This window comes from Lissotriton helveticus, chromosome 6, assembly GCF_964261635.1.
Source record: "Lissotriton helveticus chromosome 6, aLisHel1.1, whole genome shotgun sequence".
Taxonomy (NCBI): Eukaryota; Metazoa; Chordata; class Amphibia; order Caudata; family Salamandridae; genus Lissotriton; species Lissotriton helveticus.
The window spans coordinates 1463743244-1463762716 of record NC_136067.1 but is presented as its reverse complement, the minus strand read 5'-3'; the positions used below and the strand labels follow the sequence as shown (position 1 = coordinate 1463762716).

At 40.6% G+C, this 19473-nt stretch overlaps 1 protein-coding gene across 1 annotated transcript in view; it reads right to left on the bottom strand.

Annotated features, from left to right (window-relative positions):
* Nucleotides 1-19473, bottom strand: part of LOC144761788 (pantetheine hydrolase VNN2-like) — a 157309-nt gene that overhangs the window by 36412 nt on the left and 101424 nt on the right. The window contains exons 4-5 of the mRNA XM_078647034.1: nucleotides 4140-4428; nucleotides 204-574 (exon numbers count right to left, since the gene is read on the bottom strand). Coding sequence (XP_078503160.1) covers nucleotides 204-574; nucleotides 4140-4428 — 660 coding nt within the window. The remainder of the gene's footprint in view (nucleotides 1-203; nucleotides 575-4139; nucleotides 4429-19473) is intronic.

Genomic DNA, 19473 nt, shown 5'->3' with positions numbered 1-19473 from the left:
TCTCCAATGTTCCTTTGATTTGATGTAAGAGTTTGAAAAGTGTTTAGATCGTTAGACCTTAAAGTACTAATCATCTAAACAATAGTATTGGGTTGTAGACTTAGTAACGTTCGTACAGGGCTTTCCGTCAATGTGAAAATAAAATAAGCATTGGCGGTCGAGCAGTAAGCAATATCAAACTCATCACACGCAATAAAATGTACCTGCAGATAAAAAGCATTTGTTGCTGTATGCATCCCATCGAATGCACCGAGGGCATAAACTTCATCATCTCGTTTGTCCACCATGCTGTAACTCAAATGGCAGCACAGCTCGCTGTGGCATACAGTGTAATTCCCTTGTGCCTTTGTTAGCTCGGTGAAGGTGAAGTTGTCATAGATAACCATCGCTTTGAACTCATTCTCGCCTGCTGGAAATCTTGGTATGTTTGTTGCGTATTGGCTCCAGTTCACAGTAGAATGCATTGGCCGACCTCGAGGTTGATGAGATACTTGTGCTACCACAAGGTGACCCTCCTCATCTTTGCTGTTGTAATAATATTCTGCTTTTCCGTGAACAGGGAACACACCACTTCCTGCAGAGAAAATACAAAAAGAGACCCCATGCAGTCAAAAGTAGGGGGTTCTTTTACACTATTAGTTTGAATTTGAAAGCATTTAACATTTGTTTCTTTTTTGGTTTATTGTTTATTATTTAAACATCGGGAGTTTGTCTTCATCCAAAGCTCACAGAGTACAAACCTAGGGCCAGATGTAGGTCGGTCGGTAACGGCCGAAAATCGGTATTTTCGGCCGTTACCGACCGGTATATGGGTGACAGGTATGTAGGGGGCATTATTTTAACTAATCGGTAAAATTACCGATTCGGTAATTTTACCAATTCGGTAAAATAAAAAATCGGTAAATTTACAGATTCTGAGGCACCGAGATGTAGGTGGGACTCTTCAGAGTCCCAGAGGCCTTACAGAATCGGTATTTTACCATCAAATCCAATTTGATGGTAAAATACCGATTCCGGTGTGCATGCACATGTGTGAATGCACACCTATGCCATATGACAGGCAGACCTGCCCTTAGGGCATGTATGCCTGCCACATGGCACCCGAGGCTGTTTTGGGGGTGCCAGAGGGTGTCAAAGTGACACCCCCTGCACCCTTGTGCAAATCGGTATTTACCGATTCGGTAAATACCGAATCGGTAATGCCCATTCATTCCTATGGGCTTCAAAGCCCATAGGAATGAATGGGCATTACCGATTCGGTATTTACCGAATCGGTAAATACCGAATTCTTCAGAATCGGTATTCCAGCACATCTGGAATACCTACATATCCACCCCTTAGATTTACCGATTTTTAATTACCGAATCGGTAAAATTCGGTAATTAAAAATCGGTAAATCTATTTTACCTACATCTGGGCCCTAGTGAATTGCGAGCAATGGGTGTGTCAGGGGAGAGAGACAGACCATTTGGGAGCGTGGGAAGCAGGAAGTGAACAGAGTGAGTGCTGGAGACAAGGTAAGGTTGAGGAGTGGGTTGTATAACAGAAGATACTGGGGCATATTATCAAGGGGGTTTATCTCCGCTTTTTTGGCTTTAAAAGCCAAGAAAGCGGAGATAAAATTATCTCCCTATTACCTAGCTGTCGCTAACACCAGTTAGCGACAGCTAGTAGGAGATAGCGACCATCTTGGGCCCCGCTTTGCATGTCAGTGAAATTTATCACTAATGACATGCAAAGTGGGCGTGCCAAGGTGTTAGCGACTGGAAACAGTCGCTAACATCGCTATCTCCTATTACCAACTTTTGGAGATATTCGCGCTAAGCGCGAATATCTCCAAAAGCTAACACCTGCCCCTGAGCAGTTCTTAGCCATGTTATCCAATGGTAGGTGGATAACATGGCTAAGAGCATTAGCTCGGTAATGCATGAATATTGCTGACTTTTCAGCGATATTCATGCATTTCGGCCGATTTTTATCGCTTAGGAGATAAACCTTGATAATAGCAAGGTTCCTAAGCGATAAAAATAGCCGCAGCACGGCGATAAAAATATTGCCGCTAAGCCAACATAGCGATAATTATCGCTAGTTGTTGGTAATATGCCCCACTGTCTTTAAAAACAGGAGTGCAGATTCATGTTCTAGATTGCTGGTGCATCAAAGAGCAACCACATTGGCCGAAGGCAAAAATGAGAACCTGATGCCGCCTGTGGTATCAAGGATGAGTAGAAATGTGTACTTAAGTCTTGCTAGGAAGTGTTGAATAGACTCACGACAAATGCCATGGATGACTTAAAGGCAAACAAGCGAATTTTGTGGTTCATCTGCTCTACTACAATTTTAGAGATTAGGGGCCAGATGTAGGTGTCCAAATACCGGTCGGAAACGGCCGAAAAAACCGATTTTCGGCCGTTACCGACCGGTATTTGGCTTTTGACATGTAGGTGGCTCGGAATTTACAGAATCGGTATATTTACCGATTCGGTAAATTTACCGCTTCGGTATTTTTCCGAATCGGTAAATATACCGATTCTGTAAATCCATATGTAGGTGGCACAGTTTGCAGTGCCACAGGCCCTTAGGAATTCTTCATTTACCACCCAATCCTATTGGGTGGTAAAATACCGAATTCCAGTGCACATGCACATCTGTGCATGTACACCCATGCCATGTGACACACAGACATGCCCTTAGGGCATGTATGTGTGCCACATGGCACACAAGCCTGCAATTGGGGTGCTACAGGGTGTCAAAGTGACACCCCGTTCCCCCTGCCAGGATTCGGTATTTACCGATTCGGTAAATACCGAATCGGTATTTCCCATTGATTCCTATGGGCTTCAAGGCCCATAGGAATCAATGGGAAATACCGATTCGGTATTTACCGAATCGGTAAATACCGAATCTTACAGAATCGGTAAATGTAAAATAAAAATTACCTACATCTGCCTACTTCCAATTTACCTACTCTTAAATACCGAATCGGTATGATTCGGTATTTAAGAGTAGGTAAATCGGAATTACCTACATCTGGCCCTAGGTGCGAGTCCAATGAATATGACGTCTATATGATGTGTATGCTGTATGCTGTGTGAATTATGCGTGTATGATGTGTGGCTCTAATTACTAATTCTCATTTTAATTCTCTTGGGCAAAATTATTTGTATGCTTGTCATTCCCATAGGGTCTTTTATAATTCTATAGGGCCAATCTCTATTTTTTTATTTATGTGGCGACTCAGAGGGAAGATATGGGGGCCAATATATCAATCATTTTGTGGTTGCAAAGCCCGTGAAGCTCAAGAATGCAGCCTATAAAAGGCATTTTGTATCTTGAAATGCCTTTCCGATTCTCTTTATAAATGATAATTAGAAGGGGGCATGACTGGGTGTCTAGCCCTAATTACGATTCATAATGAAATGAATCCCGGGTTTCTGACTGCAATTACAGTCATAGGCCACTGATTTGATAACTAAGTAAGTGTGGTATCTGAAATGCAAAAGGGAAGCTGTGCCCACGGGACAGCTCCCCTATAGTAAGTCATTTTGGGCGGCGTCATGGAAAGCCGTGTCCATAATGTCCCTCTACTCTTCCGGAAACATTTTTTTCTAAAACAACACTTGTGCACGTATCCAACACAAGCTTCTTACAAAACAAAATGTGAGTTATGTGAAAAATTTCACTGGCCTCTTTTCAATATAGAAATATTTTACTTTTAAACAGAGCCTCCACTGTATTAGATTATTGACAGTAATCTCACTGGTTACAAATTTGATAGAAACCTAAATTGTCCATGTAGTAAAAAGGAATCCCATCATTAATTTTTAGAGCAAAATTTTGTAATTTAGAGCTAATAAACATTACATCACTGCTATTTTCTCAAACAGTTGCGTATACATAATTCCTGCTGGATGGCTGACAGTCAAGCACTTGCCACAGATATCTTGTGATATATGGATGAAGAGTTGAAATAATGACAAAGCCAACTCCACCTTCTTTGCAGCTGAGTAAAAAAAAATGGAGTACCACTAACAGGGGTAATAGAATCATCTTTTATTTTCAGAGCTTATGTATGGTAAAAAAGTAATAAAGCTCTTAAGTTGTTCTAATTATTATCCTGTTTATGTTCAGGATCTTACCTGTCCACTTCAGGCTCTTATTGTTGATATTAGCAGAGAGAAGGTTCACGCCCATGGCCTTTGCCCATGCCGGATGGATCTCAATTGCACTAAAGTGTGGCAAAACATTCATCCATGCTGTGGGAAGCGCAACACTGTCCACACGCTGCTCATTAACCAGTGCCACTGCTGGATCGTAGAAGAGTATATCAAAGCAAGTGAATAAGCCAAAGTTCCCAAATGATGTGTTGAACGCCACACGCTGTGGTTTCTCTGGTCTGTTGAAGTAATCTTCGAAAAAAAGATGGTACTGCCAACAAATAATACATATTGTGTAATTTCAATGAGAATTCACTTGCACGTTTTCTTTCTTTAATTTATATTTAGTCGAAAAGACCAAAAAGCCACACAAACACGGTCAAAAGCTGAGTAAGATAAGAGGAAGACACCTTAATAGAACAATAATTAATTAACCTGTTGTAGATAGGTAAAATCATATGTCATAACAAAGGAGCATAAAAATTACAATAATAAATAGTCATTTAAACAACATTGAGTTACAAAGCTTAGCTACAGATTTTAAGAATAGGCCTACTGTGTAGAGACTACAAGTACATTTAAGCAGCTCTACCATTTTAATCTCCGTTTTTTGGCTCGCTGGGATAAGCAGGCCCTTTGACAAATGTTTATAAAACCTAAAAAAAATTATAAATAAAGTGCAATAGGGTTTGGTCAGATGTTTGATTGCAAGGGCAATGGCTGTTGATGGCAACATCATATTGACCGAGAGGGAAACATAGGGGCATTTTAGCAAGAACCTCGTTAAAATTATCGCCGTTTTAGTGGCAGGAAACTGCCGCTAAAACGGCGATAATGGGCTTGCTAATATGCGTTATAGAATTCCAATAGAAGCCCAGGTTAGATGTCCTGCACATCTAACCTGGGCTTCTATTGGAATTCTAAAACGCATATTAGCAACCCCATTATAGCTGTTTTAGCAGCAGTTTCCTGCCGCTAAAATGGCGATAATTTTAACGAGGTTCTTGCTAATATGCCCCATAGTTTCCATCTAACTGAGCCCAGCTGAAAACTAGTGAGTAGCAATATCTCCCAGGGGTATTTGACCCATTCCAAATATGGCTCTATTCCAGGACACGTTTGAATCTTCGCATAAATTATAAGGTTGTCAAATGCACACATTGCCAAATCCCTATCCCTGGCCGCCTTCTACAAAACAAATTCCTGTACCCATAACCTGTCTGTCTTCTTGATGGAGGTTGGGTTGGAGATGAGGGTAGGTCCTCCTAAACTGGAGAAGTTTGGCTGGATATACCTAAGCCAGGGTATCGAAGATACCATGGAACACGTCAAGCAATCCTCTCGATTAAAGGAGACCTGAACATTACGCCAGATGAAATACCAGAGTAACAGAGGGGTCAGTTTAATACTATGTACTATGTATTCTAAGCCAAGTTCTTCGTGCACCATAAGGTTATGACTGCTGAGAACTGCTCCAACAATCTTTGGCGTACAAAGGAGACAAGGGCCATCCTACTCACACAGAACCAGGGCACATATTACAAAACTAGGAAACAATGGTACCTGTGTAAATAACATGAAAATAGTCATAATATTTCTAATATTGATACTGATTCAGCCCAATGGCAATAATCTAGGAGAAGCTGTAGTAATTTTCAACAAAGCACTTGGAAAGCCCAGTAGGTAAAATGCATTGTATTTTACATAAACAAATCCACAACATTTACAAGAAACGTGAACAGTGTCCCAAGTGAAAAGTGAAATCTATAAACCAAGGTGACAAGTTGTGACACACATAAAGATTTCAAAAAAATACAAAGAAGCAAAAAGTGACCATCTAATACATTTTGCAATAAACATTCACAGTCTCCTGTAACAATGACGGAGGCTGAATACAGTGGTTTGCTTTGCAATTGGGTCGACAATGTTTCGACCTCTTAAGAAATACGAGGTTTCATCAGGACCTATGAATGTGGGACATCTAAAATCAAATAAAAAGGAAAATAAATGGCCTAAATAGGAGTGGTAGTGAAGGATCAAAAGAGTTTGGAAAAGGATTCAACTCTAATAGCTGGGTTCAAATGCATATAATGTCAGATGGTAATGCAAACACCCAAGGGAAAAGTGACTCCATGGGATGGGGAAGGTAGTACTTACAAAGGGCCCAGCCGGGTGCTATAGAGAGGGAACAAGAAGGTTCAGAGGAGTTGTTAGCAGGAATGGCTGCATACCAGGGATATTGCAAAATTGGTAGATATTGCAATAATACGAACTTACCCCTGTGAGAGGGAGGGATCTGACAATATAAATAGCGTGTATCAGTTACACGTCTGTATTGGGAAAGGATAGACCGAAAAATCCTTTTTGGTATGAACGCCTGGAGAGGTATAAAAAAGGCTTAATCAATATAATGAGTAGTGTGGAAACAAATTGATTCTCATTGAGCATGTTAGATGTGTTAAAAAAGGCTCACCTCATGGAAGAGGCGGTTAAACAATACGAAGTGTAAGCGAGTTCAAGACAATTAATGTCCAGGTGGCTGCAGAATTAATGGCCGCTACAGGGAGAACTGCATCAGTCCGTCTCCTGCACAGATCAGACCCAAATGCGGCGTGCCGCATGGAAATAATTTCTGGTCACGTCTTGGGCAAAAGAGACAGCACTACCAATCGAGACAGCAATTAACTAGGCTGTACTAGGATAAGGAATGCTGTTTGTTTGTGGCTGGGACTGAATAAAGTTGCAGCAGATGGAAATCCGGATGTGATGTGCAGCAAAAGAATATTGCCGGTCACGTTTGAAGGAAACAGTAAGTGCTAGCAATCCAGGAGATCGATTTGCTAGAGTGTTCTGTGAGCGGAATACCGATCCATGTGCTTGGTGTTGGTGCTAATTAAATATGTTAAGGATGGAGAAGATGTAGGCTGGCCTCTTCTATTATCGAAATCACAGATCTTGTGGCTCATTACTTATACGGAATAAAGCAAGAATGGTAACAGTGATTTATTATATTTTATTTAATGCATTTTTATAAAGCGCAGATTTTACCCAAAGGTGTCAGAGCGCTGTACAATAGAACCAGTTACGTTACATGAGAGAAATGGTACAAAATAGAAGGTCATAAAAATCAACAGGAGAGGTAGAGTAAAACCATATAGGCAATCACAAAATATCTGACACAGCAATCAAGGGTGGGGAATAAATAAGAAGATGTTACATCTTTGAAAGAGAAGAGATTTGAGGTAAGCTTTGAAAATCTGGATGGAGGTGGTAGCACGGAGCAATGGCAGAAGCAAATTCCAGATTCTCACAGCATTACCTGAGAACGATTGAGCCATCGATCTTTCCTTTTAGAAGGAGGGGGGCTCAAGCAGAAACTTTTCCGCATTCCGAGAGGGTCTCGAACCTCCTGACTTTTTCGGTTTATTCGCCAGGTAATGATGGGTGATGCAGGCAGTTTTATAAATGGATCTTGTCTCGATGGGAAGCCATAGAAGAGAAGACAGGATAGGAGTAATGTGGTCACTTCGTTTGGATCCGGAAATAAAGCGAGCTGCTGAGTGGAGTACGGATTTGAGGGGGGAGAGGTGCGATTTGGGTATGCCAGTCAGAAGAGAATTGCAGTAATCCAGTCTAGAGAGAACTAGCAATTGGACCAGTGTTTTTAGGTCTTTGTCAGGGAAGAACCGACGGATCCCCCACAGAAGGCGCAGCTGGTAACGTGTGTTCTTAGCAATGGAGTTGATGTGGGAGATTAGGTTGAGTTTTTTGTCAAGTATGACACCTAGGGATTTAGCGCTGTCGACAATGATGGGTTTATTGTTCAGTAAATTCAGCTGATCCATCCACCAGGATTTAACCGGAGGAGGGGAGAGAGAGGTAGATAGGAGGAGGAATTCAGTTCTGGTGGGATTGAGAATGAGTTGGTGAACTAACATCCAGTTGTGAATAGAGTTGAGAGTAGAGTTGAGCAGTGAAAGATCGTGTGCAGAAGACACCTTGAGGTAGATTTGGGTGTCATCCGCATAGAGATGGTAGTGGATCCCGGATTTACTTAGGAGGTTTCCCAATGGTTCCAGATAGAGATTAAACCAAGTGGGTGCAAGGATAGAACCTTGAAGGACACCTTGACCTACCGCAAATGGAGATAAAAAACTGTTCGCTAACTTGATAATTTGGAATCTGTCCGAGAGGAATAAGGCAAACCATTTAAGCACTGTGCCTTCCACGCCCATTCTCTGTTGAAGAGTGTTAAGGGGGGGTGTTGTGATTAACAGTGTCAAAGGCTGCAGAGAGGTCAAGAAGAATCAGAAGGCACGATTCCCCAGAATCAAGTATATGTAGCGCATCATCAATCACTTACAACAGGGCTGTTTCAGTGCTGCAATTTTGGAAGAAGCCAGACTGGAACACGTCAAGGAGATTATTGTCCATAATGTGTAGGGAAAGTTGTTTCGCAACACATTGTTCTGTGATTTTAGAAAGAAAAGGGAGGTTGGTGATGGGGCGGAAGTTGTTGAGGTCATTCGCATCTGCTGAGGTTTTTTTTAGAATAGAGGTAACCTGTCCTTTTTTGAGGGCAGCAGGGAGGGAGCCTTGACTGAGGAAGAGGTTAACTAGCCTGGTCCAGTAAAAGAGAGTATTGGTGTAGAAATCAATGGTGATGCCACTTGAGATGGGGTCAGAGGAATGGTTGGAGGGTTTGGTTTCAAGGATGCATTTGAGGAGGTCATCTTCAGAGATGGCGGCAAAGTTCTGCCAAGTGACTAAGGATTTTCGTTCCTCAATGGGGGTGGGATGGGTGACCTGATCTACTAGTGATTGTACCTTTTCATCAAAGAATAAGGCAAATTCTGATGCTTTCTTTGAGGAATCCTCAGGCTCGATGGTTTGGGGAGAGCAGTTAGGGTTTTTGATGAGGTCAAATAGTTTTTTGGGTCTGTTTTTGGCTGAATCGAGGAGAAATCTGAAATGTGATGCTTTTTCATGGAATATGAGCTTGTGGTATTTGTATCTTGTCGAACGTAAAAGAGAGAGATTGGTGGTGGATGTAGATTGTCTTCACTGTTTCTCCAAGATTCTAAGGTTTATCCTTTCATCATAGAGAGCGTTGTTGTACCAAGGTGCTGAGGGGGTGGGTCTTTTCTTTTTGCTTTGGAGTGTGGCAAGTATATCGATTTTGACTGCTAGGACTGAGAGGCAATAAGAGGTGAGATCATATGTTGTACCCTTTAATTGGAGGAAAACTGAAACCAGCCACAAACAAACAATCGGTATTTCTGATCCTAGAACAACCTAGCGAATTGACTATCTCAATTGCTAGTGCTGTCTCTTTTGCAAAAGACGCAACTGGAAACTATTGTCATGTCGCACGCCGCATTCGGGTCTGATCTATGCAGGAGACAGACTAACGTGGTTCCCCCCGTAGCAGCCATTCATTCTGGAGCCACCTATACATTAATTGTCTTGAACTCGCTTACACTTTGTACTGATTAACCGCCTCTTCCCTGCGGTGAGCCTTTTTTAACGCAACTAACACACTTAATGAGAATCAATTTGTTTCCACACTACTTATTATATTGTTTAAGGATTTCTTGGTCTATCCGTTCCTAATAGAGACATGTAACTGGATACACAGTATTTATATTGTCAGATCCCTCGCACTTACAAGGGTAAGTTGTTCATATTATTGCAATATCTACCAATTTTGCAATATCCCTGGCATGCAGCCATTCCTGCTAACGACTCCTCTCAACCTACCTGTTCCCTCTCTATAGCGCCCAACGGATGTATGACACTACAACGCATGCATTTACATCGCATGCCTTTACAACGCAAGTATTACAACGCAGTCCATTACAACGCATAGTGCTTTTGGGCGCTGGATAGTGAATAGTTTAATTTACTATTTCAACTCCAGTCCCCGTGGACACTAGGGAAGGTTATTGGATAGTAAGATAACCTATTCCCTATCCTAGAGCGCCCCCCTGAGCAATGCGTTATAATAGTTTGCGTTGTAATGGTTGCGTTGTAAAGGCTCTACGATGTAAAAGTTGCGTTGTAAGTGTTGTTCACCGCGCCCAACTGGGCCCTATGTAAGTACTACCTTCCCCATCCCACTGAGTCACTTTTCCCTTGCATGTTTGCATTACCATTCAACAGTATATCCATTTGAACCCAGATATCAGAGTTGTATTATTTTCCAAACTCTTTTGATCCTTCACTACCACTCCTATTTAGGCCATTTATTTTCTTGCTCATTTGATTTCAGGTGTCCCACATTCATAGGTCCTGATGAGGCCTCGTATTTCTTAAGAGGTCGACAAGTCGTCGACACAATTGCAAAGCGAACCACTGTATTCAAGCTCTGTCATTGTTACAGGAGACTGAGAATGTCTATTGCAAAATTAATTAGGTGGTTGCTTTTTGCTTCTTTGTATTTTTTCGAAACCTTTATGTATGTCACAACTGGTCAGCTTGGTATATAGGTTTCACTTTTCACTTGGAACACCATACACGTTTCTTGTAAATTTTGTGGATTTTTTAATATAAATTACAATGCATTTTACCTACTGGGTTTCCCAAGTGCTTTGTTGCAAATTACTACATCTTCTCCTACATTATTGCCATTGTGATGAATTAGTATCAATATTAGAGATATTATGATTATTTTCATATTATTTCCACAGGTACCATTGTTTCCTTGTTATCCAATAATCTTTAGAGCATCCTGTTTTCTTCTATCTGTAGCTTATTTGTTTTACAATAACCCCAAATTCCAGCAATGTGTATTAAGAAGGGGACACACCTACGCTTCTAGATCTCAACAAGCGGGCAAATGGTCTTGTTCCCTTGACAACCTGAGACATTAAAAATAGCACCAGTCGCACATAAGAAACTAACACTCCTGTTTACTAGGTTTGGGGTTCAGCTAAGATTTTGCTCAAAAGTGACCCCTAGCGAGGGAAAAGATTGTATTCTTTCAATACGCTTGCCCTTAATGTTCCTGGTTCGAGTTTTCACGTTCTTTGGGCCACAGACCTTAACAAAGGTTTCAAAGCTGTTGGTTTGAAAGCTAAGGCTCTCCATAAGGGACAGAAAGCTATCAACGGTGGCCTTAAGTCCATTGGGGGTTTTGGCTAACAAGATATCATCATTAGCATAGAGGAGAATAGGCACAGATTTATTCTTAATTACTGGGACATCAGCTCCTACCTCCTACAATAATGACTTGACCTTGTTAATACATAATAGGAAAAGAATCGGAGCCAGCACACACCCCTGACAGAAGCCTCGCTGGAGACAGGAGTCGGAACATTCTCTATTATTCCCGTATTGCTCTGAAGCAGAGAGATAAGAGCGCAGTGCTCTCAGAAACTGCCATAACCCCTTCTCCAGCTCCATCGCGGTCATAAGGTCCCACACCTTGGATCTATTAATGCTATCAAATGCACTAGAGAAATCCATCAAGGCAAGATAGATAGCACTATGCTTGAACAATTTTACTTGCTGATAATTAGGTGCAAATTAAGACATTGTTGGATTGTGTTGAGTCCACACTGAAAGCCATACTGGACCCCCAATAGGACATTGTTGTCACTAATCCAGAATTTTAGCCTGTCCAAGATTGTACATCCCACTGTTTTGACAGGCCGGGTCCCGCTTGTTCTCTTTTTTGAAACTGGGACAATAATCGCAGCCCTCCAAGGCTCTGGAAAACCAACCTCTAAAGGAATTAAAAGGGGTCCTGAGAAGGGGTGCCCATAAACTCAATGTTACTCTTGTACAGGTCCATTGGAACAGCATCTGGACCAGGTGCTTTATTGGCCTGGCTCTGCAAGATAGGCAATGTAACTTCTTCCAGATGAAGGAGATTTCAATCAGCAAGTTAGACTGGACAGAAACGGTCCCTCTATGCTCTTCCCTTCAGATCATAGATATGACGAAAGTGGTTTACTCAGGCTTCCAGAACAATGTTACAGGGCCTGCTTAGGTGCATCGGACAATGAGTAGTTGTTACTCAAACTCCAAAAGGACCTGAAGTCCTTAAGTTTGCAGGCCTGAACCAGTCAATCCAAATGCTCACTCCTCACCTCAGCTTTCCTCTCAGCAAGGACCCGTTTATACTCCTTCCTACAGTTGGCAATTTCCTTCCCATCCTCTAGAGATTTTCTCAAAGCAAGATTCTTTTTTCTGTTGCCTGCAGGCTTTATTAAACCAGGGGTAACCACTATATCAGTGACCCTGAGCTTTTTCGTAGGAATGTTTTTCTTCACAAGTTCCAGGGACACAAAGGAGTTAACTATGATTTGCCTATCAACTTCAAGAGAGAGGCAGTCTACAATATTCCTCAGGTTGCCAGCCATGAGCCTGGTAAAATTTTGTGTGATGTCTGTATGTCTCCATACCAATCAGGTTATCTTTGGCCAGATGTATTTGACTTTTCTTAGCACTGTCCACTTTAGACTCCCTAAATTGAGGTCAAATGTTAACAACTGTGATTAACCTGTCTCTTTACTGTTTGCATTTTAATTGGAAATGCATCTGAAAAATGGGAATTAGCATTGTGCACTTTTTGGGGTTTTGAAGATGTAACTCATTGAAAAGATCAAAACGTGATGTTTCTCACTGCTTTTATTTTATTCCTTTTTAATTATTATGGTATTTAAGGAAATGGACACCTTTCAAAAATAATCAGTCTGATTTTATCATTACTTGAATTTAACATAGGAGTATATTTTGTTTTATTTTCAGAGTGGGAATTAAGGGCCTCATTAGGATAGCGGTGAGACTCAGGCTGTTGGTGGCAGTCCCTCTGCCATCCATAGAACCCGTCCAAACGCTGGATTATGATCTAACGGTTGGAGGCATCAGTCATATGGACTTATTATAACACAAACATTAGATCCTGAGCTAAAAGAGAATTAATCAGTTTCAAATATCAAGTCCAATAATTTCAAGTACTCTTCGTTTTATTCTTCATTTATATTTCATTGTTTGATAGAATCCAATCTTCACACGTAAAAGAGTAAACAACCGCTGCCAACACGTGTTTCGTCTAGGTCGTCAAGACCAAAAGACTTCGTCAGGGCTGTAAATATTACAATAGATATAATCATAATTGCGTTCCACTCAAAAGCGCTGTCATAAAGTTGATAAGATTCTATTTACAGTTTTATATACAAAGTGGCATCAGTTCAAACATTGAAAACTGGGCTGATTATGAAGGTTAGGAACAAAGTTTAAATGGATAGCACAAAGAACTCCTTGAAATAAACGTAGATATTGTATTCTTTAACACAAACATTGAAGATATATTTACCTACTAAAGCAAAAATATATTCAAAAAAGAGAAATTCTAGTCCGTGAGTTCCTTTTTTAACGGAAATTAGAGAGAAAGGTAAGTCAAATGAGATAGACAAGAAAAAAGAACCCAAACTAGGAATTGTGCCGTAATGGATCGATCAAACTCACATCAAGTGAGGTGAATAGTGCGTTTATAGGCAAAGGGTAGAGATCCTCACATATAATTTAGTAAGTTATTGACCTAAAGTCACGTCACGTAAGATGGGTACTAAATTAGTTCACAAATTATATATATAAAGCAACATATCACAAAGTGGTGCAAAAGAATAAATAAATACCCAACATAACAGTGAACTAATCTACAACATAACCCCCAGTTATTAGGGTGGTGCACATATATCAGAAACCGAACCCATATTCATGCAAATAAGAGTACAATATTGGGAAGACAAAATGTTTGCTCACCATGTAAGTCTCACGAAACAGTCATATGGATGCAATAAAAGTAGTGTTCTAGTCCCAAGCCTGCAACAATACTGCAAATAGAGATCATACATAGTCACTATTCTGTTCCTGAGTAAGTCTCTGTGATGATGGTCTCCTATGTTAATATATCAGGCACAGTGACAAGTATATGGTACACTCACTTAGATCCAAAGAGCGTCCCGCTCAAAAAACATATCCAATTCAAAAAAACGTCCAGTCCTTCCAATAGTTAATTCGTGTCCACAAAATCCATGAACTGAGTCGTTTTAAGTTTCACGATTAAGTTATTATCCTAAGAACCAAACAAAACGATGTATCTGTAATAAAAAATCTTCCTCAAATATAAATGGGTATTACGCCTTAAAGAACTAGTCGAAGCCAATTACACGCTTGAATATTTCCAAACTCGAAATAAAATTACCCTCAATAAATTGGTTAAACCGGTGTTGAAACGAACAACAACCCAATAATGTGCCCAAGTCGAAGAAAACCACACTTAGTCAGTTATACGATACTCCAAAAATGAATAATTAGTCCGAGCATCCATGCATATTTTTATGAGCATCAAAGACGTACCTCCGAGTACAGAGACTGGAAGGAGAGAAATTTCCCAGTGTATGGCGGCGTGCAGCAACCGCGCCATATTGTTTGTCTTCTTATCACCGCCTAGCGTGAGAAGTAAAAATAAAAGTAGGACTACCATACATGTTGCTGAATAGCTGCCATCTTATAGTTATCAAAAGGGTCCGGAAAGTGTTATATAAGTTCCATATTCTCAAAATATTGATTGGACATGACACACATAATCCGTGCCGATGTAAATATTCAAATAATAAATTAGTCCGTCTGACGAAAGGGAAGACCATTGGTTATCCACCATTATCTAAACCGTTCAAACCCGATATAGTGTCATGAAAATTAGTGAGTGTCACAAAAGGTATTAGACATAAGATAACAGGTGACAAAAAACAATGTTAGTAATATACATTGAGAAAACGGAAGGTAATCAGAAATAGGGTCAATATTCATATCACAAGCAGTCCAAACATTGTATACTTAAACATTATTGGAAATTATACATCCATAAGAGTTTTTTACAGTTTATAATCAGTTCAGGATATCAGAAATACAAAAGGGTTATAATTCCAGTATACTTGCCAATGATATTTCCTGCAATCCACACAAATCATCCAGTTTCTGAATTCATCCAATCTTGATTTGTTAGATATAAAGGTCCATCATATTTTCAGGGCATAAAACTCTGTTCTGACACATAATGAAATTATACCAGAAAGAATTGTAGTTCATCATCAAAGTTCAAACCCCGCTCCACCGCATGAACCCGCATTATCCAACGTGCTTCTTGTTGTCTTAATCTGAGCTCCCGATTCCCACCCCTTATATCTATAGGCATGGTCTCTATGCCATGGAAGGACATTGTCAGGTGTTCCGTTTGCGCCGGGCAATCCATGGCATGGGCAGCTATCGGAACTCTGTTATCCCTATTTTTTAAACCCCTGAAATGTTCACTGACACGGTCTCTCAATTTTCTAATAGTACTCCCAATATAAACTTTCCCACACTTGCATAATATAGCATATATGACATAAGTAGTTGTGCAGTCAATGTGGGTCTTAATATGGTAAGTTTGTGTTATAACTGTACAACTGTGGCCCTTTTGAGTCGCAGTGTTTTGATCCTGGTTGGGTGACCAGAGTCTGATCCTTTTGAGCTTACCGAATATTGTATCTTAGTAATAACTATTTCTTCCCAGCGCAAATTATCCTCAATCACCCGTTATCTTTTTTGTTGCATATGGACTTATTGCTGCTTTTCCAACAGGCTTGAGGATTCCAGTGGGCAGCAGTTGGACCGTAATACCTACAATAAGGGAGGTGCCTGTTCAGGCATCACCAGAGGGATTATGATGTCTGTTTCCCTGGGCATGTACATGGTGGTCAGACCGCCATGTACAGGCAGATGAAAAGGGACTTTGGGGGCCCCTAGCAAGGCACCCATCACCCTCTGGCCTCTGCTATGGGGCTTAGGGGGCACATGTTGTGCACCCCAAAACATCCGTGGACCCTATGCCAGACACCTCATGATGCCTGGCACATGGTGCATGGATGTTTAAAACATGCCTGTTTCCATTGTGGCTTGTGCTGCGGCCCTTTTCCTGGCCACTGTACAAGCCACAATAGAAAACAGCATATTTCCGACTGCCTGCACGGTGGTCGGATTGTAATTTGGCAGGTGGAACCGCCGACTACTTGTAAGCCGGTATCCATCCTGTAATGATGACCGTCGGACACACATCTGCCACCATCATAATAAGGCCCTATGTCTTGACTTATTGTATTGTACCAACTGTATTATGGTGGAATGTTTTTAAATGGGTGCTTTTATGGTTTATCAATGCAATGAACTGAATAACGTTTATTTGATTTGATCCTTGCCCACTATCAGTGAGTTACCCACAATAACCCCGCTTCTGCCTTTCACAGGATGGCTGATAGAGAGGTGCAGAGGATTGAGGTCACTAAAAACTTTAGCAATAACTCTACAATCAGCAATTCTAGTTAACAAGTTTCTTGTGACAAAAACGTTATCTATGGTTAAGCACTGACCTCTCCCAGTAAATGTGGCTGCCTTTCCATCGCCATAATCAGAGAACTCAAGAGCATTACATATATCACGATTGGCGAGCATAGGAAAGAGCATGGCACCTCTGGCGCCTCGACTCTTGCAGGAGAATTGAAACCAGGATGTTTCAAACAGTTGTGACCCAAAGAGATATGAAGTATCCCTCAACTTGACATTGTAATCTCCAGCTATCAACAAATTAAAATGTCCCCCTTTAAACAAGAGGCTAGGGCACAAGGAATAGATAAAGGAAAAAAGGGCAATATAATTCTTGTTGGTCCCTAAAGAAAAATAATCATAAAATTTCACAATAAACAGCCCAAGGTTGGATGGCCATTTTAAGTTTAAAAAAAAGAAAAACCTGCTTTTTATGTCAATGTTTGTTATTGAAAAGTCAAGGGTAAGAGTAAACCAGGCTAAGAGACCAATGCTAGCCCGCCCAGAATGTGATGGCAGGGCATGTAGATCAAAGCCCACAAAATGTTACAAAATACATCCTCAAACGCTTAGGTCTCCTGTAACAAACTGTCAAACTGCTGAACGAAATTCGACCATACCTGGGACTCACTCTTAGCTTTTATCCCTGCAATATTCCAGAACGTTAAAGCAGTATTTGGTAGCTTGATCTTCTTCTAAAGAGTTAGTACTGTTGGCTCTACCTGGTGAAGGCTTAGGAACAATTAAGCTAGCTAATGGATCTATGAGAGGTCCCTCAGAAACCAGGGAATTTTTCATAATGCCAATAGCAGAAGGGTTAAGAGAAACAAAACTGTGTGGTTTGATAAACATTGTGCTGAGACTCTGAAAAGATTAAAAAGTGTACTTAATGCTAAACCTAGAAATAAAGAAAGAGTCAAAGAAGAACGTATTAATTATAAACTGGCCCTGTCAATCAGGAAAAGGGAGCTACAGGACGAGGCCTGGAATAAACTTGATATGGCCGCTGTAACTAAAAACCATAAACTCTTTTGGGAAACGATAAATGGCCCATTCTTAAAGAATGAAAATACTCCTGAGGTCAGTTCTCATGTCAGCTGTCTTGCATGGATTGCACATTTCTCTGAGATTTTTAATTCGGATCTTAAATCTGATGGGTCTACCTTGTGTTTTAATTGGAAGAAAATGCAGTTGTTTTTAACTTTAAATGAAGTGACAGATGCAATTAAAAATAGTAAGGGTGGTAAAGCACCCGGGCCCGATGGGGTACCCATGGATTTTTACAAACACGAAATAACATTATGGGCCCCAATCCTAACTCGTTACTTTAATGCTGCGGTGGAAGACAATTTGCCACTGACATGGGGCCAATCAATTATTATACCCCTTTATAAAAAAGGATCCAGGTCAGAGGCAAAGAATTATCGTCCAATCTCTCTTTTGGACTCGACAGTTAAAATCCTCAGTCGAGTCCTATTAGTGAGATTGGAAGCCTGGGCCGAGGAGAATAACATTCTGTCCCCAGTGCAGTATGGATTTCGTAGGGGACTAGGAACAATGGAGCAGTGCGTGAGCCTGGAACTCATAGTTGGCAAGTATACCAAAGCCAAATCTGGTAATCTTTATCTATGCTTTGCCGACTTGAGTTCCGCGTTCGATCTGGTGGAACACGCACTGCTCTGGCCCATACTACTAACAATGGGCGCCCCCATTGAAATTATCCATCTGCTAGCTCGCTTGTATAGTAATTTATCAAGCAAAGTAAGGTTTGGAATAGATGGAGAGTGTACCCCTTTCTTTGAAGTTAAGAGAGGCATCCGTCAAGGATGCGTACTTGCCCCTTTACTATTTTCACTTTTTATTAATCATGTGGATACATTTTTGAAATTGATTAATGCAGATGCTCCAACTATAAATGGAACCCCGTCCCTGTCCTCTTATACGCGGACGACGCGGTCCTCCTTTCTAGGACACATAATGGACTACAACAATTAATTGACCAATTCCATATTTTTATTAAGAACAGGAACTTGAAAATCAACAAAGGGAAGACGGTTACCATGGTTTGTGGTAAGAACACTAGAAAACACAAACCTTTTTTTTAGAAGGAGAGAAACTAGAATCTGTTAATAGTTTTTGCTATTTAGGCATCACCTTTTCGGGAAATGGGAAATGGATTAATGAACAAAATAGTGTCCTTTTTAAAATGGCCCGGAATACAAACTGTATTTTTAGATTTGCTGCTAAACTAGGGGATCGCAGAATTCATGAAATGCTAACCCTTTTTAATGCTAGATGCATCTCCTCAGCTATATATGGAGCTGGAATATGGGGGTATGATGTACAGTGTACCAAATCTATCCAGGTGAGGGAGAATGTGTTTTTAAAAAGATTAATTAGTGCTCCAGTTATGGCTTCAACGGAGCTAATACATAAGGAATTAGATATGTACTATATCAATGATCTAATCGCCCTTCGTCCTCTATCCTTGTGGCGCTCAATATGGGCAAAGGAGGAAACTAAGTTTACGCAGGACGTAATAACAGATTGTATCAAACTTGATCGCCGATCGAACATTGCTTGGCTGAAGCATATACATCATTGGTATAAAACTTTATATGGACTGGACATTTATAATGAATTAATAATGGACCCCATTTTATCAAAGCGGGAGCTAAAGGTCTCGTTTATGAAATTTACAGAAGAGACCAGGATGGAAAAATATACTAAACAGAGTACATTCAATCTTTACCAACAATATAATATTAATGTAGGCTTCCAATCTTATTTTTTAACAGTTAGTATTCCCTCCCATCGATTTGTTTTAACCCGCCTCCGCCTAGGAATTGTGCATCATCTTGTGGCTTTTCCTGTGCCTAAAAAACCTGGAACTTGTGTATGCCCATGTGATGGCAAATCAAAACAGAGCACATGTCACTTTATG